Raw genomic sequence first — 25,295 nt, 5'->3', positions numbered from 1 at the left:
ATGGATGAATCTACTGTGAAGATGATTCAGTGCCTGCAAAAACTAAGTAATGCAGAGTTCCTGATGTTTAAAGAGCTGCTCAGGAAAGTATTGGAGGAACATAAAGCCACACCAGTCCCCTGGACTATGATTAAGATGGCTTCAAAAGCAGACCTAATAGTGCTGTTGACCAGAAATTATCTAAGGTATCTGTGGGAGGTACTATCAGCCCTGTTTGTCCAGGTCAATCGGGCAGACCTCTCAATCATGGCTCAGAAACTGAAGTCAGGTAAGTGAGCATGGAGAGAAAGGGGAGACATGGAGAAAGTTCGCCACATAGGAGCTGCTTTTATTTTTTAGTTTATTCTTCTCTCATACAATACATACCGACCACTGTTTCCCATCCCACCTTCCCTCCTGGTCCTCCACACCTCCATCTCCCCCAGATCCACTGCCCCTTCAGAAAAGAACAGGACTCCCAGGGATATCAACTGAACATGGCATAATAAGGTACAATTAGACTAGACACAAACCCTCATATCAAGACTGGGCTAGGCAGCCCAGTAGGAGGCAAAGGGTCCCAAGAGGAGGCAAAAGAGTCAGAGACATCCCAACTTCCACTCTTAGGAGTCCCACAGAAACAGCAATCTACAACTATAATGTGAAGGTCATGTCATTGTTGATTGCCTGCCTGTCCCCATAGTGGAGAAAGGGTTACATTGAAGAAACCAATGGTTGTTATATACATCATCCTTTAACTGGGGTGGGGGAGGGTGTCCTAATGTGCATGACCATGGCCTATAAAAGAAAATACAGGATTGATTGACACAAATAAGGCAGATCCTAACATTAACGTCTTCTTCAGCTAACCAAGCAAGTTGTCCTTTCATTGGCTTTTTTAAAATTAGCGTACAAAACAACACCTTTATCATGGCATTCCTCCCCCTCTCTCTCCCTCCTTCTCTCTCTCACTCTCCCTCTGTCTCTCTTTTGTTTGTTCTGTCTTTAAAAATGTCTCACTTCAGAGCCACCCTATAGACCGTCAGACTAGTCTTGAACTCATGATTTCCTGCCTCAGTTTCCTGAGTTCTGGGGTTCCAGGTACGCAGTGCCACACTCAGCTGAGATGGAGTTCTATTATAGTACTCACTCATCCTTTTGACCAGACATGTAGTACTAAAAATAGGCCCTCATCCCCTTTCCCAGACACCTTACCTCTATAGCCTGTGAATTGCTTGAGACGGTAAAGGAAGACCTCAAATGTACAACCTTGGATTATCTCCAGGTGGAAGGCATGTCACAATCCTTCCAGAGGGAATATTTTACCAATAGATGGCCCCATATTTCAGATGCATAGACTATCTCCATGTTCCAATCTGTCTGTTGTTCATACATCCTTTAGCAAAACTGTGATTTAACAAATGCTGTAAGTGTCAGAAGCATCCACCAAAAGTGACTGTGAATCTGGAACTGCGTGTTTTGTTTAGCTGGTCCTTAGTCATGTGACTTGTTGGTTAGTCAGCTGCAACAAGACAATCAATCTCACTACACCTGTTTTCTCATGGGGATAAAGATACCAGTAATTTGGCAAGGACCGAGTAGACACATGCCTATAAGACGTGGAGGATGATGGGGCATGGTTATTGTCTCGGTTCCTTTTCTGTTGCTGTGATAAAACACCATGAACAAAAGTGACTCATGGAGGAAGAGTTCATTTTGGCTTATCAGTCCAAAGTGATGAGAGGCATCATGGAGAGAGGCATGACAACACACAGGCATGGTGATAGGAGCAGGAAGCTGAGATCACATCTCAACCGCAAGCATGAAGCAGAGAGAGAACCTGAAGTAGGGTGAGGCCATGAAATCTCAGTGCTGCCCCAAGCAACATCCTTCTCCAGCGAGGCCACACCTCTTAAGCCTTCCCAGACATGACCATCAACTAGGGAACAAATCTTTAAACATACCAGCCAATGGGGGACATTTCTTATCCAAACCACCACAGCAGTGCAGTCTAGCTCCTCCTACTGCTTCAGATGCAGAGGCACATAGGAGAGTTTGGTAGTTTAAGGCCAGCCTTGACTACATGGCTAGTTTGAGGTCAGTGAGCATTCTGGCCTGCACAAGACTCTGTCTCTAAAAACAGAAAGGAAAAGAAGAAACTAGATTAAAGATGAACAAATTCTAGCTGATGTCACCTTAAGATTTTGTCCTCTGTAGGCTGCTGCCCTAGGAGCACTTACAGGATGCAAGCCTCTGACTGGGCCATAGAGCTAGAGTAATTCCTACAAAGCTGAGATTTCTGTTTGCCTAGCTACACACAGGGATGTAATGATGTTCTTTTGTTAACCATTCATTTGATTTAATATTTACACCTAGGTCATTTTTGAAGGGTTGAATTACACACATGACAAGTTCCGCTCAATGACAAGCAAGTTTCAGGGCCACATAAAACTCAGAGTGTGTGACAGCATGTGACAGATAGTAGATTCTCTTAGGATGACTGATGTGTCTGTCCTCTGTGAACCTGTGCAGGCTTTTCATCTGATAAAAAGGTTTCCCAGCCATAATGATGTAAGTGTTTGGGGCTATGCAATAATGAAAGACATTATTTTTTCCAACAAATGACAGGATTCCCCCTCTTAGTGATGAAATTTAAAAATACAGATGTTATCTGTTGCCTGCTTAGAAAGATAAAAACACAGAGTAGGGGCCACAGATGGGGCACAGAAAGAGAGAAATTTCTGAACTAAAGAGAAATTTGTGAACTTAAGCACAAGTTTGGCATAATAGAAATGATCTAGACCTTATAGTTTCAAATTAAGTGGCAGGGAAACTTAATCCAATCCTGATATTTGTCTATCCACCAAGTCACATAAACTCTTAATAATATATGTGAAAGTTGTATTTATTTTTAGTTATGTTTATAAGTGTGTGTCACCATGTGGATGTGTGCCATGAGTGTAGGTTCTTGGATATCAGAGGCATCAGATCCCCTGGAGCATAGCTGCAGGCATTTGTAAGCCATTTGATGTGGGTGCTGGGAACTTGGGAACTGAGTTCAGGTCCTCTGCAAGAGCAGTATGCATTCTTAATCTCTTACCTACTACTCCAACCAATATTATGTATTTCCTTATCTGTGAGGGTATACAATTGGGCACATGTGGAGATCAGAGGACAACTTGTTGGAGTTGCTTGTGGGTCCTGTGTGCCCCCATCCATTGAGCCATGTTGGCAGCCCAACACTCAACACTTCATAATGTGTGAATATAGTAATTCTTTTTTTCAAAATAGAATAAAAATTTAATGGCATTCAAAAGTCTGTGTGGATACCAATTTTCCTTTTTGAAAAGTTTTTTTTGGCACCACATGCATGCAGTGCCTGTGGTGGCCAGAAGGGGGCAGGGCTCCCTGGAGCTGAACTTAACTGCCAGTTGTCAGTGGCTGTATAGGTGCTGGGAACTGTACCCAGGTCCTCTGGAAGAGCAGCAAGTGCTCTTAACTTATTGAACATTTCTAATATTCAAGTCAGTGACACAAGTCCCAGTAAATCTCAGAGAGGACAGTTGACACTTGCCCTCAGAAAGCCTGGTGCCAGAAATTACAGAAAAGTATCAACCTGTGGTACTGATCATGTGCCAGCTGCCTGCTAACTATCCCCATGAATGACCAGAGAAACACTTTCTATTAATCGCATTTGGCTTAGGACATTGATCCAGGTACATTAATGTATCTGAAACGATGAGATGCGTATGATTTAACCCTGGACAACTTGACACACTGACTGGTTATCCACAGACTTGAACTCCTATAACTCCGAAGCTCATTTCACTCTGCCTTGTTGCCTGAATCAAATCTTGCTTTGACTGAGCACAGAATTACAAACATGTACATCAAACTGAAAATTTTTAATAGAATGACTTGTAAGTGACTTACTGGAAGTATGAAAGTTTTAGACTGAATAGCAACATTCTGAGCTGTAACTCATGAAATTATGTACAAATGAAGTACTTCTGGATTTTGTCCTGGGGAGGTACCATGCCCTTTGCAAATTTGGAAAGCAGTACCCAGAATTCATGCTTTATAGTAACTGTTACTCAGAGGTGAGTTTCCAGTTTGGTTATAATTCTTTTATAGTCAATATATCAAATATGTTAAAACCCTGGATATGGTAAAACAACCAACTGAGTGTCTGGGGTTTGGTCCCCATGTTGGGCACCAAGATGAGACTGGCTAGCTGGAGTTGTTTTCCTCTGTGAATTAAAGAATGTAAGGGAAGAAAGAGTTCCAGGAAAAGTGAAAGTAAGGTTTATTGGCACTGTAGCGTTTTTTGTTTGTTTTGTTTTGATTTTTTTAAGTAGAGAAGGGGCCCAGTATATGGAGACAGTTGACTCTAGAGGGATCCCACATTTTTCTTTGCTTTAAGTACCCCTCCCTTCTGAAGACCTCCTTTCTCTATTGGCCCTGAAATATTTGTGTACCCCCTTTAGCATAGGGATTTGATCAGTCATGAGTCAGTACTCTTCCAGGCATGTTCACAAGCACAGAAAGAGTTGCATACAGTAGAAGTCTCTATCTAGAGGTGTGGGTGTAGAAAGAACTGGTTGGTTGGTTGAGTTGGGGTGGGGCCTAACCATTCTTTATTTGTAGTGTAACAGGAAGAAAAACCTATATCAGATGAAGGGAAAAGGAAACTGACTGCAGGAGAAGGGGTGGGTGGTTCTCCTCCTTTTCTCTCCTTGGGACTCATAGCCTCACTGATTATCCAGATGTGTAGATCATTCACTAGACGTGTATTTAAGAAAAAAACTGTGATTCATTCTCAGGAGGATGCTATTCCTAATTGCCTTGTATTCTGATTTCATCAAACTCAGATAATCAAAGTTCATACAAAGAGATTATGAAGATTACATTTCAACATATATGGTCCAATGAGACCTTTGTTCTAATGGATGATGAAAACTACCAAATAACTATAGAAGAACAGTATAAGGCATTGCAAGATGTATTTTATTGTCCTGTACAACCAGTCACTACAGTTGTACTAGGTTCTAAAGGAAAAGGAAAAACCACTTTCTTAAGAAAAGCAATGTTGGACTGGGCATCAGGAAACTTATGGCAGAACAGATTTCAGTATGTATTCTTCATCTCTCTCATCACACTTAACAATATCACAGAGTTGAACTTAGCTGAGCTTATGTTAACTAAGTTGTCTGAGTCTTCAGAGACATTGGACAAAGTCATATCTGATCCAAAGAGAATATTGTTTATCCTGGAGGGACTTGAATACCTGCAATTTGACTTGGAACTCAGGACAAACTTGTGCAATGACTGGGGGAAGACGCTGCCCACACAAATTGTCTTCAGTAGTTTGCTACAGAAAGTAATGCTTCCAGGATCCTCTCTGCTTCTTGAATTGGGAAACCCAAGTGTACCAAAAATCTATCCCTTGCTACAGTATCCAAAGAAGATAACTATTCAGGGATTTACCAATGAGAACACAAAGTTCTATTGTATGTGCTTCTTTGCCAGTTACCAGAAAGGCTTACAAGTCTTTGATTATTTAAAAACAAGTCAACAGTTACTCACTTTGTGCAAAAATCCTTACATATGCTGGGTGTCCTGTAGTACTTTAAAGTGGCAATGGGACAGGGAAGAGGAAATGAACTTAATTGGTATAACAGATTCATCTATTTACACAAACTTTATGGTGAGCTCATTCAGATCAGTGTATGACAACTGTCCACCTAATCAGAACAGAGCACAATTAAAGACCCTGTGTACCTTGGCTGCAGAGGCAATGTGGAAACAGGTATTTGTGTTCAAGTCTGAGGATCTCAGGAGGAATGGGATATCGGAATCTGAGAAGGCAGTGTGGCTGAGAATGAATTTTCTCTGTACTCAAGGTGAAGACTTCATGTTTTACCATCCTACACTACAGTCATATTTCACTGCCCTGTTCTATTTCCTTGGACAAGACGAAGACACACCTCACCCTGTCATTGGAAGCCTGCCCCAACTTCTAAGAGAAGTTTATGGTCATGGCCAAACCATATGGCTCCTGACAGGGATATTTGTGTTTGGAATTGCCACTGAAAAAGTGACCGACATACTGAAACCACACTTTGATTTTATACCATCCAAAGAGATAAAACAGGAAATCCTCAAATGCTTTAGAAGTTTGAGTCAAGCAGAGTGCAGTGAGAAACTGATGAATCCCCACAGTTTGTTCGAGAGCCTACTTGACAACCAGGAAGAAAGCTTTGAAACAGAAGTGATGGATCTATTTGAAGAAATGACTGTTGATATTAGTGATGTTGATACATTGTCGGTGGCTACATATGGTCTGCTGAAATCTCAAAAATTAAAGAAACTTCATCTGCATATACAACACAAAGTTTTTTCAGAATTCTATAACCCAGAAGAGTGTAACGTAGAAGACTTTGAATGCAACAAAAGGTAAGTACAACTCTGAAGCTTGTCCTCAGTTCTTCCAGTTTTGCCTTAGTGTCCATGCATAATTTTATACGTGTTTGTGTGCATGCTGTACCCATATAAATTTGTGAACAAGTCAGAGGAAGATGTGAGGTGGCTTTCTTTGTTGCCCTCTGCCTTCACCCTTTGAGAGAGTCTCTCACAACCTCGAAGCTCACCATCTTGACTAGGCTAACTGGCCAGCAGAATACCAGGATCTACCTGTCTCCCTCTTCTAATGTTGGGGCAACAGCCTCAAGCCACCATGCTCAGCTTTTTATGTTGTCAGTGCTGTGGATCTGAACTTGGGTCCTCACGTTTGCACAGCCTACATTCCTACCCACTGATCCCTCTCTCCAGCATGGCATTTCATAAGTTCTTACACATCTGTGCTTGAGTGTTTAGGTGGCATAGTCAGGAAGCCTATCTGTTGAGTCTTGGCACTGCTATTTGGAGCTATGTGGCCCTGAAAAGTTGTGTCTTGAGTTCCTCCATTTATACAAAGAACAAACCTGTGACAAGGCCAGCTGTGAGGTGGAAATGTGAGTAGCTTTGTTGCAGTGTCCAGCTCTTTTCCTTCATCCATAGAGTGTTTAGTGTCCTGGTGCCTACACTGGAGAGGATTCTGGGAACTCGTGTCTGGTTTGAGGCTCTGCTCATACTACATTGCACTAGTTGACTTGCCTTGCATTGGCTTTAGGCTGCTAGCTCATACTTGATCTTTCAAATGTGTAGCATCTTTGGTGATAGTATTGGGCATAGTTTGCTACTCACTCAGGAGTCCCAAATATCTACCCAAATTCACATAGAAATCATGTTTTCTCACTGCAAGGGGCGACCCTAGAGAACAGAGTAAGGCTGGTTGTCTTCAGCAGTGATATGTAGCTATTAACAATGACTCTCCCAAAGACTCAATCTATTTCACCTCATCTCAAGCCATGCTTCTTTATTATAATTTTTATTCAATGTATTCATTTGCAATTTCATACCTATAGGTAATGCATTCTGGTTACTCTCACCTTCTACTCCATTCTGTTCCCCTTCTACCCCATCACACCAACTTCTTCTTTATGAGCTCATTCACGTCTTTTTGTTGTGTCAGCTGTTGAGTTTAACTAGGGCTATTAGTGTGTGTATGGGTTTGGAACTGTGCATTAGACCCTGGTAGACTGACTTGTGTGTACAAAACTGGAGATGACTGCTCCTCCCTGGGAACCCACCAGTAGCCATTATGTTAGCAGGGAGGGGGAGAGCTGTGTGAGGCTCTCCCCAGCTTCTGATTGACTGGTAACAGGCCCAGTCTTGTGCAGGCAGTGGAGGTATCCATAGCTCTTGTGGGACTAAGACCACAATGGCTATACCATGCCCAAAAGATGGCATTTTGTAGCCCACAGAGCCCTCTCTCTCTCTTGTCTCTGTCTCTTGTGTGCTCCTTTTCCTTTTTTTAAGATTTATTTATTTTTATTTAATGCATATAAGTGTTTTTACCTGCATGTATGTCTATATAACATGTGTGCCCTGTTGAGAGAGTTGGGAGTAATCTGCCTATCTTAGGAATGTCTTGAATTGAATTTAGGCACCAGAGAATAATGATGTGTTATCTCATTGCAGAAAGGCAATAAGATATTGGAGTATGTTGTGCAAAATTTTCCGGGACTTGCAGGTGTTGGATCTGGACAGCTGTAATTTCAATGAAACTGCCATTAGTCGTCTCTGTGACTCAGTGTATCCATCTTCTAAGAATCCTTTGACTGCATTTAAACTTCAAAGCTTGTCGTAAGTTTGATAGGCATCCATTCTTTAAGTAGATAGAAAAAATTCTGTCTCTTCCTTGAGGAGACTAATGCATAAATAAGTGCAGAACTAAATCCAAAGTAGAAAAAGCAATAGCCAAGAGCCACATCTCTGATGTTTTTCTATGTCACACACACACACACACACACACACACACACACACACACACACATATCTGATTTATAGGGGTTTGTAAATGCTTATACATCGTGTGTGTGTGTGTGTGTGTGTGTGTGTGTGTGTGTGTGTGTGTGTGTACATGTACATAGCCAACAGGAGTTGATTATATTCTAGAGACTGCAATGAATGTTAACTAAAAATCTAGTTTTTAAGGTTATTTTGATTGTGTCTATGTATGTGTGCATCTGAACTGGGTCCTCTGGAGTCAGAGTTATAATAAATTATGAGCTGCCTGACGTGGGTAACTAGAATGCCCAAACAACCATGGTATGTGAGGCAAAGTGTGGAAGAGGATGTCTAGAAGTTGCTTTGTCATGTACCCCCACATCCTGGTATAATTCGCCATTTGGCCTTATTTCACAGGTGTTCCTTCATGACTAACTTTGGAGATGGTGCATTATTTCACACATTTCTTCAACTACCTCACCTGAAATCCGTGAACCTGTATGGCACCAGTCTCTCCAATGACGTAGTTGAGAATATGTGCTCTGTGCTGAGATGCCCAGCATGCAAAGTGGAGGAGCTACTGTAAGTCAGCGCATTGTCTACACTCAGTAGTTTCATTAAAATTATTTTTAAAATCACTTTTAAGGCTTATCTTTGAAAGTTCTCATTTGCACTAGCAAATGTTACACAAAATGAGTTTCATTATGATAGTTTCTTTTTCTCTTTGTTAAAAATGTGTGTGTCTGTGTCTGTGTCTGTGTCTGTGTCTGTGTCTGTGTCTGTGTCTGTGTCTGTGTCCGTGTCCCTGTATGTAGGTACCTTCAGAAGCCAGAGAGGGCTGTGAGCTACCTGATGTGGGTTCCTGAATTTGAACTCCAGTCCTCTGTTGAAGCAGCAAGTGCTCTTACCTGCTGATCCACTCTCCAGCTGCCCCATGACGCCATTTTGCCCATGTTTATAATGTACTTCGATCACACTCACTTGTGTGCTATTGGTTCCCACTCCCTTCTGAAAATTTTCCCCTTGCATTTTGATGACTTCCTTTGTTTTCTAATGGCTTGGATACCAACATAATAGCATATCTGGATTGTACTACACTCATTACTTAGTATGTGGGGCAGGGGACCTATAGAAATCAGAGGTCAACATGCAGAAGCACTTGTAAAAACTACCAGCAGAGAAACAATCCATAAGGAAAACTTCCACATGGCCTTTGACAGGAGGCTAATAAAAAATAGGAGGCAGTCATGAAACTGCAGGGTGATATGGAAACGGCATGAGAATGAGTTGAAGTCGACCAGGTACTGATGCTCTTAAGCTACATGATAGCTCAGAGTGAGTTTATCACCATTGGCACTGTAGTATGGTGGCTTGTGCTGAGCAACAAGCATTGCAGTCTTTTCCTCTGGCTGTGCACAGGAATTACAAACTTTGTCATTTCATGAGAGCTTAGTGATGGTGGCAGAATCACTTCTTCTGATATTTGGACTGTTGCCTTGATTCCTGACACAAAGCATCCCACCTCTTGGCGTTCTCCAGGTGATAGGATCAGCTTGTATTCTCATGAGTGGTCTTTGGTGGGCTGCTGCATAGTGACCAGTCCCCAGAAGAACCAAGTTGGAACCATGTTCTGTAATTGTCATTCTCGTCCCCCATCCTCAGTGAGAATGTTAGTTTGGAGTTAGCCTATCATGTTTACATGATAAAGACTCCATTAAAAAAAATCCCAAAAAGTTTGGAACATTTTCATCCTGCTTTGCATTAACTGTCACTTTGACTTAACAACATCTTGATTCAGTGATTTCTTTATCAGATCGGGCATGTCTGTGAGGGATTATTGTGATGGTTAATTAATATAAGAGGGCCCAGTCTGCTATGAAGAGGCATGGATCCCTGGGTGGATGGTTCTGGTCTTTATAGGAAGTCTAGCTAACTAAGCAAGAACCAGCAAGCAGCTCATTCATGATTCTTGCATCCGGATTCCTGCTCTGACTTCCTCAATGATGGACTGTGAGCTGGAAGTGTAAACCAAACCATTTCCTCTCTAAATAGCTTTGGTCAGGGTGTTTTATCACAGTGATGGGATGATACTAGAACCAGGGTTCTTCTAGTTTGGCAAATATATCCATCTGGAGCACTCTACATCCATAAGGCAATGTTTGCGTACTTGGGATCCTTCCAGATCTTACACCATGTGATCTGTTTGTATTATCCTCCATCATATCTTTTGAATATACTAAACTAACAAGGGAGATAACAAAACCCATAAGCTTTATGATCTCCTCAGTAAGTTAAACACAAGGAGCAGGTTTTAATAATGTCAGAAGCACAGGTCTAACACAATGGGCTTTCTAATTGGTAACTGAAATATGGAGGGAAGGATCACTGTGATGGACTCAAGAAGTCGTGTGTGTGTGTGTGTGTGTGTGTGTGTGTGTGTGTGTGTGTGTGTGTGTGTTACAGTGATATTGGTAATCAGACATACTGGGTTACAGACCATATTTTAGTGATGGGTTCTATCTCTGAATTAAAGGGCAGGGCTTCTATCCACTACATTCCAGTAACACCCTTTCTCTAGTGGTTCTTGTGGCAACCCATAACCTCACCAAGCATTTCCAAATGGATCCCAGAGTAAAAGTCACCCATAGCTGAAAACCACTGGCTTGGGCTTATTCCCAATCAGTATAACTCTATAATTCACAATGATAGTCACAGAATTATACTTACTAAATAAGTCTATGATGTAGGTGTGGACAGGTATGTACAGTATTAGAATCTGGGTCATTTTTTTGAACAATAGGTAAGCTTACACAGATCACCTGAAGATGTTATTCCTAACCTGTGACATGCATCTCACACGTAGGTTGGGGAAATGTAACATCTCAAGTGAGGCTTGTGGCATGATTGCTACTTCCCTAATCTACCGCAAGGTGAAACATCTCTCGTTGGTTGAAAATCCCTTGAAGAACAAAGGAGTGATGTTACTGTGTGAAATCCTGAAGCATCCAAGATGTGTCCTGGAGACGCTGATGTGAGTTGGTCTGGGAGAGCATGCCCTGGAGATACTGCAGAACTGTGCACATGGGTGCAGTCATCATAAACATGGTCAAATACCCACTAAGGAATGCATGTGAACAAGGGATGTGTCACTACACTCAGTTGCTTGTACATGCCTCAGTTGCCAAATCAGCAAGTGGAGCAAATGCAAACAGATACACCATGAGACCAACTTTAGACAAGGCAATACTAGCTCTGAAATTCCTTATATATAATTTTTAACTTAATGATTATGATTATTATGGAGGTAATAATGCCCCTGGAAAGAGATTGGATACCAGGCAAGAGGAGAACATAAATAAGAAAAAAATTCCATTCCAAGGCAGGGCTTCCTCCATCTTACCTAAGTCACTGTAAACTATCTCCTGCCATGAGGTTGAGGTTGGTTGCTCATGGTAGCAGAATACCAGGCTAATATTGGGATCTAATCGCTAGCAATCCACAGAGTCTATTTAATGATCAAGGAATTTATTTGGAGGTTAACTCACAACCATAGGGGATTTATTGTAGGATCTAGGAGAGCTGAGCTGTGTCCCATGCTGAATGGCTTGGTCCAAGAGGTAGCCAAGAGACAAGTGCATATGTGCATCCTAGGTCTTAAGATTCCCTGGAGGCGATCCCCCAGGGGCAGGTACCTCAAGGTCATAGGCAGGTGTAACAGCTACAGCTGCCTCACTAGGATAAGTGCTTCAGGGCATGGCTCATACAGCTACTCACTACAGACTATTGTCCCAGAGAAGCCATAGTAAAAACTTTATTGCTCTATCAATCAAAGGCCTCTAGATGGAGAATGTGCTCCAAGATACCCGGGTTCATAGAAGAGAAAGATTATACAAACACAAAACTAGTTGTGTCCTCTCTGACCAGTATTCATGAGTAGTATGTACACATGCAGCTTACAGACATGAATGTGTATATAAAATGTAAGAGCATTGAATATTGACCATTATGGCGACATCTATTTATGGAAAAAAAAACTAGAGCAGATTAAGTATCTCTTTTCATGAACTGCTTATGAATAGACCAGAAATGTCCCAAATTCCATTTAAATTTCCTTTGGAATATTTGCATATTGTGAGTCTTGGTAATGGTCCCTAAGTCCGAACGTGAAATTTATTAGCATGGTATATACACTATGTGCACATGCCTTGGAGATAGTCTTATATAATACCTTCAGTGCCATTGTGTTTTGATCCGGGCTGGATATATGACAGCACTTGTGGAACTTTCTAACTGTCTACCATGTGAGTGCATGAGCAGCAGAAGCCAGAAGAGGTCAACAACCCCCTGGAACTATGGTTACAGAAGGCTTGTGAGTACTATGTAGGTGGTATGTGGGTGCTTAGAACTGAACCCGTGTCCTCTGCAAGATCAGCAAGTGATCTTAAATGCTACACCATGTCTCCAGTCCTGATGTGAAACTTGTAAAAGAAAAGGAGAAATATGTACTATAAAAAGTTGAAAGATATTTTAGGAGAGGTAGAAAAAAATAACATTAGAAAACAAAATTATTTGGTTATTTAATTACTAGTTATTACAGAGTAGCTTGAATTAAATTACACATGGTGACTAATAATTATAAAGAGCTGCATTAAGCATGAGTTATCTCAAATATTATCTAGTCTTTAAAACACTAGCCTTTAACCCACACAAATAACGGGTTGAGGAAAAATATTTAAAAGAAAATGACATGATTGGGCTGGAGTAGTAGCTAAGTTGATGAAACCCTTGCCACTCTAGCCTGATGCCCTGAGTTTGATCCCCAGAGCCCATGTGAAAAATCCAGGTGTGGTGAAACACTGCAGAAGTGGAGACAGCAGGACCCCTAGGGCTCACTGGATAACCAGGCATGTCTAATAAATAAGTTCCAGAAAGTGAGAGACCCTGTCTCAAAGCGGGGGGTGCTCCAGAGTGTGACACCTGAGCTTGCCCTCTGACCACTATATCCACGTACACCTGCACAGAGACATATACACACTCATGGACAACGAAAAGAAATTAAAAACGTAATGGAAGATATTTCACGAGGGCAGGATTCTGCAACATGGTAAATTTCTGATATTGATGGAAGAATTAGTTGATTGTTTTGTAAGTTGACAAATCATTCAATTTTGGAAACCTCTATGGTGATCTACAAACGCAGGTTTTCAAAACTTTTGTTTGAAACTGTTTCCATCGTGTGTGTATACTCACACATGTATAGAGGACAGAAGACAACTTGTAGGGGTTGATTATTTCCTTCCATCATATGGGACTGAACTAGGGTCCTCAGGCTCGGTGGCAAGGGCCTTTACCTGCATGTGGAGCCATCTCATCAGCCCATTTCAAAATGTTTCCATGCAAAGTGGAAGTTCAGTATAGGGAGAACATGACAGTCTTTGCAGAGGCATGTGATGTTGTGACAATGAGTGAGCTGTTGGTGTGACCCTCTCTGCAGGTTGTCACGCTGCTGTCTCAGCTTCAATGTCTGTTGCCATCTCTACGAAGCCTTCTTGTGCAACAAATACCTCTCTCTTCTTGACCTGGGGTCAAACGTCCTGGAAGATATTGGAGTGAACATTCTGTGTGAAGCTTTGAAGGACCCAACATGCACCCTTCAGGAGTTATGGTAGGGCTGTGTTCTCATCCATTGTGGGGAATGTGGTTTGGGATGTTGGTGTTCAGAAGGAAGTGGGAGGGTAGAATTGTCTGAATGTCAGTGTCCCTGCAGAGTCTGTGGTGAAGCCTATAACTATCTTAAGAACTGGAGCCCTTGGTGACTGGGTCATGAATTGAGCCCCCATGTGTGGGATTACTGCCCTGATAGAAGCCCCAGAAACTGCCTCAACCATTTCATCACATGAGGATATAGACTCCAACAGGGCTGGAGATATGATGAGGTGGTTGAGGGCACTTGTTCCAAATCATGAGGGCCAGAATCTGGATCCAAGAACACCCATGTCTGGTGGCTCACCTCACCTGTAACTCCAACACCAAGGGATCCAGTGTTCTCTTCTGGCCTCCATGGGTACCCACCAACATGTACACATTGACTCACACAGGCACATAAACAGACACAAATAAAAAAGAAGGTATATGTGTGAACCAGAGAATCAGGCTTTCTCCACACACTGCATCAAACAGCTTTATACCTTGATCTTTGATTTCTAGCTTTTGGAACTGTGTAAGAGACACATCTATTGTTTACAAGCCATCCAACCTAACATTTTGTTAGAGTGGACCAACCAGATTAAGACACCACTTGAGAAAAAGAGGCTGTGATTATTCTGGCTGATTCTTCTGGGATGCTCCATGACTTGCTGACTCTGGTCTCAATCAAAGGCATTGTCAGGACAGATAGTGTGTTATATGCTGCTCTTGAGCTGGAACTGGATGGAATCCAGAATACCCTCAGTGGCAGTGGGAACTAGGCAGGTGATTCCCCTCTCCTGATGCATAAGAAGGTTAAGTACAGGGATTGGAGAGATGGTTCATAGGTTAAGAACACTGGCTGCTCCTCCAGAGGACTGAGGTTGAATTCCCAACACACACATGGCAGCTCACAACTATCTGTGACCACAGCTCCAGATGGTCCAACACCCTCACACAGACATGAATACAGACAAAACACCAGAGCACTTAAAATAAAAATTTTTAAAAACGTTAAGTATAATCCTCATCTGACAGAATCGAGGTGATGGATGTGTATGCATAAAGGCACAAAGGTACTGTGTGTGCAAATGTCACAGTTTTTAAGTCTTTATACTGTTGGCATGTTTGTGGTGGCTGTCCTGTGATTTGAAGAGGGCTGTGGCACTATGTCTACATCTATGAGGTGCCAAGAGCACCCTCTGACCTAGTGGGGCAAACCAAAATATCTCTACATGCAATGTGCATCCCCTGCAGGGTAAATTTATCCCTGCTTGAGAACCATTAACACACACACATATAGACCTGCATAAATCCATATGTAGATATAACTCCATCTGTTGTGAATCTATGCATGTGTGTTTATGTATGTGTGTTGTTTACCTATCATATATCCACCCACCTATTATCTGTCAACTGTGGACTTAACATCTCTCCCTTTTCTCCCATTTAAAGTTTTTTTGTCTTTACTTACATATCATCCTTCTCTTCTTTTCATCATCTGCATATCGCCTGTCCATTATCAATCTATATATCATCTACTAATTATGATATATTTGTTTTACATCTAACATATCTGCCTAATATCTATATTAACATCTACACATTCTTCATCTCCATTCTCCATTACTCGCCTATCTTACATCCATTATCTTCCTTCTCTCTCCCAACCTCTTTCTTAACCATTGTTGAAAGCGCCATGGGGACCATGAGCTTGAGGCTTAGGGAGAGTTTGAGAACATGTTTGTTATCTTAGACTGGCAGATGTTCACCACTTGATGACATTTGCACAGAAATCTGAAATCAGCAATAAGGTAGCCCCACTGATTTTCAGGCTATCTCTATTTTAACCAGGGGGAATGAGACTAGGAACACCAGATGTAGAGATCATAGCAGAAGAATTGCAGTGAGCCAGCATGGAGCAGGGTACCCCAGATGGAGAGGCATCATCAGCATTTCAGAAGTGCTTGGTCAGTTCTGGTTCAAGTAAATGGAAATATGCCAAGCTGTTAAGGTGGGGTCTCATTGATAAGGAATGTAGGTAGCTCAGTTGGTAGAACAATTACTTAGCATATACAGAGCCCTGAATTTGATTCTCCAGCACAGCTTTAAAAAAAAAAGCATTTGTGGCTGGACAGTGGTGGCTCATGCCTTTAATCCCAGCACTTGGGAGGCAGAGGCAGGTTCGAGGCCAGCCTGGGCTAGAGAGTGGGTTCCAGGAAAGGCACCAAAGCTACACAGAGAAACCCTGTCTTGGAAAAAAAAAAGTGTGATAACTACATACCTATGATCTCAGCACTGGGAGGTAGAGGTAGGAAGGTGAAGTTCAAGGTAGTCCTCAGCTATGTAATGAGTCTGAAGCCAGACTGGGTACATGAGACCCTGTCTCAAAAGGAAAATGTCAATGAATGGCTACAGAGAGGGAGAATGGGTCTCCTCCAGGGACAAGCTCTACTGGGCTATCCTATCCCCTGGACACATGTACACACAAGCAAAGCTAAATGAACTTAGGTTAAATATGCATGTGCATCAAATAATTGAAAAAAATCCTTAGAATGAGTAGTAAAGGGAGTTAGAAGTTGGTATGAATTAAACATTTTCCATGTCACAGCCAGTTGTGACAGGAGCATTTCTTAGGTATCCAACTGCATTTCACAAGCCACTGAAATGAAGCCTACACCAAGAACCCCCACTTCGGAGGTGAGGCAGTTGATTCTAAGTGCTTTTGGTGGGCAGGCCCCCAACATCACTGAGAAGAATTTAGGGACCAGAAAGTCAGTGCTCAAAGACGGGGGCAAGCAGGATGTGGTTTCATTCCTGTGTTCATCTGAAGACATCTGGTAACATACTGCTCTATAGTGTGTCTTCTGAACTGAGTTGTGGAGGCAGGCATAGTCTTTTGTTTTTATTTCTCTTTCATTTGGACTTAAGTTCTTCATTCACAATTGAGTGTAGAATAATTGAGATAGGGATAAGAAGTTATTCAGTCTTGACTATATCTGATGTATTCCATTTCTCTTCTCTTAGAGTCTTCAGTCTTCAAAGTTAAAGAGAATAGTATACTAAAGTCATGATCTGAAGTAATAAAATTTATGTTTTTATTAAAATTTTACATTTGGCACCAAGATGTTTCAGCAAGAAGGGACCTAATGAGTTCAATCCCTGGGACCCACACTGTGGAAGGAGAGAAATAATTCAAACATGTCATCCTGTGATTTCCATAGTAGAAGATGCTCCCCATGCTGTGAACAAATACACACATAAATAAATGTAAAAATGGGAAAAATATGCAAGTACATGTATTCATGCATGAATACACATATACATATGTATTACATATATACATGTAACAATAAAGAGATTATTAATTTGGGGGGACTAGGAGAATTGGAGGTAGAAGTGGAAGGATGTGGATGCAGTGTTCATATAAAGTTCTAAAAATTAGAATTAATAAACCAAAACAAAAGGATTGGGCTTTGTAAGTCAATATGTTTGCATGTGTGTTTTCCCAGGTTGCCTGGTTGCTCTCTCACTTCAGACTGCTGTGAGGGCATCTCTGATGTCCTTACTAGCAATAAAAATCTAAAGACCCTGAAACTGGGCAATAATAACATAGAAGACACGGGCATCAAGCAGTTATGTGAAGCTCTGAGGAATCCTAATTGTAAATTGCAGTGTCTTGGGTGAGTCTCTACTAACTGTCATGGTGGAAAGGGCCCCCAGCTCAATGAGGGACAGCTAGAGGGTAAATAGGTGTGGTGGTTTGTGAGAAAATGCCCCCAAAGGGAGTGGCACGATTAGGAGGTGTGGCCTTTTTGGATGATGTGCAATTTTAGAGGCGGGCTTTGAGGTCTCATATATGCTCAAGCCACACACAGTGAGTCAGACCACTTCCTGTTGCCTTTGGATCAAGATGTAAGAACCTTCAGCTCCTTCTCCAGCACCATGTCTGCCTGCATGTCTCACCATGATGATGATGATGGTGTGAACCTCTGAACTAAGAGCCACCACAATGAAATGTTTTCCTTATAAGAGTTGCGATGGTTGTGGTGTCTCTTCACAGTGATGTAAACCCTAAGACAACAGGATTAAGAAGAATTCCACCTAGCGTAGTCTCAAGTTTTGAGAAAAATGTCAATGCACAGGCCTTGTACAGACAACAGTTGCTGTGAGTTTGAGGAACTTCCCTGTCATGTTCTCCCCCACCACAGTATCTGGTTCTTGGAGTCTTTCTGGCCCCTTTCTGTGATGTTCCCCGAGCCTTAGGAGTGGGTCTGGTGTATCTGTTTCATTTGAGGCTCAGTACTCTATAGTCAACTCTCAGAACATGGACCAGATATGAGTCTCTGTATTAACCAGTCCATAACAAAAAGAAGCTTCTCTGAGGAGGCTTGAGAGCTGAACTAACATATAGGAATAATGATAAGCATTTAGGACTATGGTTCTCAACCTGTGGGTCACAATCCCTTAGGTGACAAGGGTCACCTAAGACCATTGGAAAACACAAATATTTACATTATGATTCATAATAGTAGCAAAAATAGCTATGAAGTAGCAATGAAAATAATTTAGCAGAGGCAGGGGTCACCACAACATGAACTGTATTAAAGGGTCACAGCATTCGGAAGGTTGAGAACGACTGATTTAGAAGGTAGTTTTGTGTTATGTCCCCTTAGCAAAGCAATAATAATGGGTTTTCCCTTAGGGCTTATGGCATGCCCAGCCACAGGTTCTTCACCAGCTTACCTGGCATGAGTCATCTGGGTCACAATTCCAGGTTGGATGGCAGAGGCACTCAAGAAGCCCCTGCCCTGGGCTGCTGATGGGAAAAGAATCAGTTTTCTTCAGAGATGTAGCCCTGGTTGCCTAAACCCAAGCACCTATGGCAATGCTGAATGAGCTTGGTGCAGGGGATTCCCACCTTCCTAATGTTACAGCCCTTTCATACAGTTCCTCATGTTGAGGTGACCCCCAGCCATAACATTACTTTTGATGCAACTTCATAACTGTAATTTGGCTGCTGTTAGTAATTGTAATGTAAATATCTGATGTGCAAGGTATCTAACATGTGACCACTGTAAAAGGGACATTCAACCCCAAAGGGGTTGTGACCCACAGGTTGAGAACCACTGATTTAGTGGATTTTAAAAGGGTATCAAGTGGGAGCTATGTAAAATAGGGAGGTCTGGGAGAAGTTGGAAGTGTGTGTAGTAGACAAATGTAATCAGGACATATTGTCTACATGTATGAAATTCTCAAATAATAAAAACACTATTCCTTGAACTCTGCATTTGCTTAGTGCTTTTACTTACTGTGGACATTTGGGGCTGGTTAGGAGTTTGCTCAGAAACCTGAAACTGGCACCAAATACCACATTCTTTTTCTGGTATTTTTCCTGTCACAGGTTAGACATGAATGATTTCAAAACTAACTGTTGTGAAGACCTTGCCTCAGCTCTCACCACATGTAAAACACTGACTAGCCTGAACCTCGACTGGATAACCTTCGACCACGATGGGCTGGAGCTGCTGTGTGAGGCTTTGAGTCACAAAAGCTGTAACTTAAAGGTGCTGGGGTGAGTACTCCCTGTCTCTCAGGATCGGGAATAACTTTAGAGCAAGCTCTTTAGTGGTGGTTTGCTCAAGCTCAGCCCCGTTGAGACTAGGCTAGGATGTTCTGTTGTTCAGGACCACTTTCGTACTCTAGGACATTGAGAACCATCCTTGATTTCTATCCATTCATGTGTACCGCCCACTGGTGGTGATTACTCCAAACATCATCAGACATCTTTTTTAAAAACTTGGCTTATTTTTAAAAATTATCATTCAACTCTAAAGAATAATAAAATCATAATACTTGTAAAAAAATAGTGTATATTAGAAGTATAGCAAATAGAGTCAACTAATCTGAAAAAGGAAAACATGTTCTCACGCACATACACACACAAACACACACATAAACAAATTTATATGTGGGTATCATATAACATTTACAAAAACAAGAAGTGGTAATAAAAGTTATAAAATATTTATGAGTTCACATATATAGTATACTTTGTGTAATTCATTAAATGGTCTCTCAATAACACATTTTCAATGCAAAAATTAGTCTTTATAATATTGTTGTGTATAAGTGTTTTCTCTACATTTAAGTCTATGCACCACATGCCTGTTCAGGGCCTAAAAAGGCCAGAAGAGGGCATCAGATGCCTTGGGATGGAGTTACAGATAGTTGTGAGCCACCCTAGTCTCATCTAGAAGAGCATCCAGTGCTCTTAACCACTGAGCCATCTCTCCAGCCCATAAGTTAATTTTAATAATAACTTTATTTATTCTTTTAAATTTTCATACATGTATACAATGTATATTGATCATATTCCACCCCCCACTAACAACCTCCAACCCTCCCAGGACCTTCCAATCCCAACTAATAACCCCTTGACTCCAAGTCTTGTTGACCATGTGTTTATGGACATGGGGTCATCTACTTGGGCATGGGCAACCTACCAACAGCCAGATCTTAAGAGTCATTCTCACTCAGCTGTCATCACTGCCAATAGCTCCTCTGCTGGGGAGGGGCTCAGAGTCCCTCCCCTATCCATGTTGGAATTTTGAATGCAGGTCTTGTGCTGGCAACCTCAGCATCACCTGTGAGTGGATGCATAAAACGGTCACGTCATGTCTAAAAGATGGCATTTCATAGTGCTTCTTCCCACCCTCAGCTCTTAAGGTCTATCTGCCCCTTCTTTCATGATCATCCATGAGCCTTGGATGGGAAGGTTGATAAATGACCCATCTATGGCTCATTCATAGCCACTTGCTCTCAGCACTTTCAACCAGTTGTGAATCTGCATTAACCACTACCTATGATTTGTGTAAATGCATATACAATTTGTGTTTATGCAGTGAGATAAAATATTAATGACACTTCGACAAGTATCTGGGTAAATATCTGTTGTGGCACTGGGAGCCTCTGCTGTCTTCTCATCCTTACAACTCTCTGTAAATCTGAAATTCTTTCCAAAAAAAAAAAAAGGCTTCTTTGACCAAGGCTGTGAGAAGTGCAAATCTATAGGTATAAATGTAAACATTTACATGGCAATTTCACAACATGGTCATTTAAGGGAACCACAGTAGCTTTCCCTCTAGGGTCTGTGGTCTCCTTGGCCATGGGATTTTGACAATGTTTACTGTAAACACACATTAAACCTCCTGTGGAGCAGGCATCATAATCCAATAAAAAATGATTGGCTAGTCCTATAACTACCATACCTGTGTTATACCACTGGGCACAACTTAGTTTGGCATTTTCTCTTGTATAATATTTGAGGGACCAGCCTCAATATTATACAACCCAGTGGCTCAGGAGAGAGAACTACTAACAGCAAGGACTATTTTGGGGAAATAGAATCTCAGCACACCGAGCTCCATAGTCCACTTGCTTTAATTCCTCTGGCATAACATCCTTTATACACAGTTTCACTTCTATTCTTGTGCCCAGCTCCTTTCTTGCCTGATTTCTCTCTATACTTATCTATTGCTCCCTCTAAGTTCTATCTTAATTCTCTCATCTTAACTCTGCCTCATCTAGGTCTTTTTCAGCTTGTTCTTACCTAGCTAGTACTTCCCCATCTGGCTCTTCCTCATCTTCCATCTGATTCCTCTAGTACTGTCTTCTAGTCCTTAAGTCTAGTTCTTCCCCATCTCAGTTTGTTTCTCTCAAGTTCTTACCCATCTAGTTCTTCCGTTCTCTTTTCTCTTCTACATCCTCCCGTGCCCTGGAAGTCCTGGTATATCTACACTTACAAGCAGTATTCCCTTGGCAGTGCAAAGCCAGGCTTCCAGGGTCAAATGGAGGGGTGATAAGAATCACATAGAGAGGCAATAACTGTTAATTATTGTTTGCAACCCCAAAGGGAAGTAGCCAATTAGGAATGCATTAACTAAAAGTTAAATTCGGGTACTATCTAAGAAGAGGGATTTTATGTGCTCAACTATAGTCTTAAGCGTGATTAGTAGAAAATGTTAAGAATCTATAAGTTGCTAGGTCAAGGGGAGAAAATAAAACTGCCTTCTTTTTTCATGTGGCTCCTATCTGTCCAAGCTATCTACCGTTTTTCTGCAGGGTGGGAGAAAGTGTGTGCTCAGTCACTAGGCAAACTGTGTACAGCTAGATGCCTCTGGTGATAGTTAAAGGGAGATCTGGAACTAGAGGTAAGGTTTAGGAAAGGAGGAAGATAAGCTTAATTGGCATATCTGGCAGGTCTTCTCAAACAGGTAGCCTGGATGCTTAAGTCTGTTCTTAGAGAGTACAGAGGTATCTCTAATAAGGTACTTTCCTCCATCTGGGGATACACCTGGCTAGATGATGCTAATGACAATAATTACAGGGGGGCTTGAACTGGGGTTCTGGCTGAGCATAGTTGTCAGCACAGAAAGTTATCTAAATATTCCCAGAAGTTGTTAGGAAAGGAGTTAAAGGTCTATAAAGTTAGTAAGGCTGTAAGAAATGAGGGTCCGAGCTAAATTGTGTAAAGCTGTTATTTAACGTCCACCTGACCTAGGCGGTATAGAAATTGTCTTAAATCAGAAGACTTGCATGTGGACTGTTATTACTGCTAGTCCTTGAAAGTGGCTAAGGGAGATGTCTGATTCCAGAGAAAGCCTTTCCTGAGGCTGTTCTCCAAGAGTGATCAGTCCATACTGTTAGTCCTTCTTAGGGAAAAATCAATTGGGAAAACTATGAAGGCACACATGATTTTCATAACAGAATACAGCTGATATATAACAAGCCAAGTAACACCAAAAACTCCTTGGAATTTGGCTTCCTGTGGAGGAATTCCTTGACCCCTTCAGGTAGTGGCTTTACCATAACCAGCTGAGTTCTTACGATATATTCCTGGAGCCTGCAGCCATTTTCATGTCTTCTGGAGACACAATCACCCAGCTGAGGTGATTACAAACACTGCCTCACACACACATTACCCATAAATGTTCAGTCCCAGTCTAGAGTTGGAAAGGGTTCTGAAATTGCTGTGTGGAATTATAAATCAAGGTTATGTTTCTTAAGTTCTCAATGTAAATGAAATATTATTTCAGGTTGATTATATGAGTGCCTGTGAAGATGTTTTGAGGAACATTCTGTGAGAAAAATGGCTCACGCCTCTGCCCTGTTGACTTGGGTCCTACATCAGGGTTATAAAGAGTAACATGCAGGCAAGGATGAGATCTTGAGAAGGGCTGGGGTGTGGACACAGGGGTAAATCGTGGTGAGAAGGCTGTGGTTGAGGCAGTATTGACTGAAGGGGAGGTTGGAGAGGCAGGGGCTGAAATGGGCAGCAGATATAAAAGAGCCTGGCAGATCTCTGTATTAACACTTTATAGTTAAAGGTGACATGACTTATAGTTATGGACATCAGACAAGAAAAAAAGCAGGCAGAGAAGGTGGAGAAAATTGAGACAGCAAGCTGTACTCTATCAGAGAGACCTATGTTCTGATCTTAATTTGTGAAATTCAAGGGGAACTAATACCCAAAAATCTAGAGGAAATTTTTCAAGAAAAAAAGTTAACCAAATAGTGTTGACTTCTTAAGACATTATTTTTTAAAGGGAGTTGTGGTCCCTTACTTCCAAGGTTCAGGGAACATTGAGGAAGAGGAAGAAGGGGTAGAAACATCATAAGAATTTGGCAGGACTGGTGCACACCAGCCTCTTCTAGACTTGACAAGGCAAGTACACTCATGAACGGACAGGAGCGGCAGCTGTCTGCACAAGACCTGCACAAGCTCAAGCCAGTCAACACTCCAGCACAGACAGAGGAGGGGCTAATGACTCCCACTCCTAGCTGAGGAGCTAGGGACATTTGTGGCTTCAAGGGGCAGGAGGGGCAGTTTTCTTCAGGGATGTGGGCCCTGTAGGTTGCATGTTCTCCAGAGCATGCACCTACATCCACATACTTGAGGGCATCACGACTTAGACTCAGTGAGCTATTGGAGAAGAAAAGGACATGAAGTTTGAAAAGGAATGTGGAGGGGTCACAGAGGAGAATGGGGAAAATACTTTGTATATATATTAAATTAACAAAGAATAAACAAATGGATTTTTAAATATAGGTGTAAAGATAATGAGTGTTTGGTCATTTTTATTTTTTTAGATAAGCTTAGTGATAATGGCATGGGTGAAACAGACTGAGAACAGATGAGCATCAGATATGTTCATGGGTGAGCTAAGATGTAGGATAAGCTTTAAGTGTCTCATAGAGAGTGAGTAGGGACACAAAAGGGAGAGGCTTAAGATGGATGATTATGAGATTGGTGACAATGACATTATACTAGGATTCACAAGTTTGAGAAAAGCCAACAGTATATTAAGTTATAATGCATGAATAAGGAATAATAATCATTGTGGTTAAGCATTTAAACAATGAATGGCTGAAAACAGTCATTTTTACTTCAATGTTTTTTAACTTCAATCTTAACATCTTGATAGATTCTTTTTTTTTAAAGCTGAGGATCAAACCCAGGGCCTTGTGCTTGTTAGGCAAGTGCTCTACCGTTGAGCTAAATTCCCAACCCCTAGATTCTTATATAGACATCTACATATATATGAGAGGGTTCCTATTCTCTGGGAGAGAATCATGCCTTCTCTGCACACTTGGTACATTCCTCTCTTTCATTCCTAGGGAAGGGTGACAGAGAGGTCATTATAGAGGTAAAGAGAGGCAAGTGATTGTCAACAAAACTTGGGATGCTGACACGGCTCAGTGGGTGAAGGCACTTGCTGTCCAGCCTGACAACCCCAGACCCACATAACAGAAGGGGGAGGATAGACTCCCAAGAATTGACCTCTGACCTTCCCATGTGCACTGTAGCATGTGCCCATATAAACACATACAAATAGGTAAATGTAATAAAAATAAACAGCACTTTCTTTTTCACTCCAGGCTAGACAAATCTGCAATGACTGAGGAGTCACAGATACTACTGCAAACTGTGGAAATGAAGAAAAAACTGGATATCTTACATTTTCCCTGGGTCAGAGAGGAAAGCGAGATGAGGGGTGTTCGTCTGGTATGGAACAGCAAGAACTGATTTTGAAACAACGGCTTTTCCTTTGTCTCATTTCTCCCGTGTACCTTGTCCCAAGTTGCACACCTGGTACTGGTAGCTGAATCTAGGGTTGTTCTTTCACAGTGTCCTGCCCCCATCCATCTTTATACTTCCCCTCACCACTTTGCAATAT

At 41.7% G+C, this 25,295-nt stretch overlaps 1 protein-coding gene across 1 annotated transcript; it reads left to right on the top strand.

Moving 5' to 3' along the window:
* LOC118575676 (NACHT, LRR and PYD domains-containing protein 9B-like) lies at positions 1 to 25,144 on the top strand. The gene is made up of 9 exons (XM_036176123.1): positions 1 to 268; positions 4,851 to 6,435; positions 8,062 to 8,226; positions 8,788 to 8,952; positions 11,234 to 11,401; positions 13,865 to 14,035; positions 17,568 to 17,738; positions 19,460 to 19,630; positions 24,997 to 25,144. Exons 1-9 carry the CDS (start codon positions 1 to 3, stop codon positions 25,142 to 25,144), a joined length of 3,012 nt encoding a protein of 1,003 aa, XP_036032016.1.
* Positions 25,145 to 25,295: the final 151 nt, after the last annotated feature.

The sequence above is a fragment of the Onychomys torridus genome, chromosome 1, assembly GCF_903995425.1.
Source record: "Onychomys torridus chromosome 1, mOncTor1.1, whole genome shotgun sequence".
NCBI classification, from domain to species: Eukaryota; Metazoa; Chordata; class Mammalia; order Rodentia; family Cricetidae; genus Onychomys; species Onychomys torridus.
This window is presented reverse-complemented; position numbering and strand designations above follow the sequence as displayed.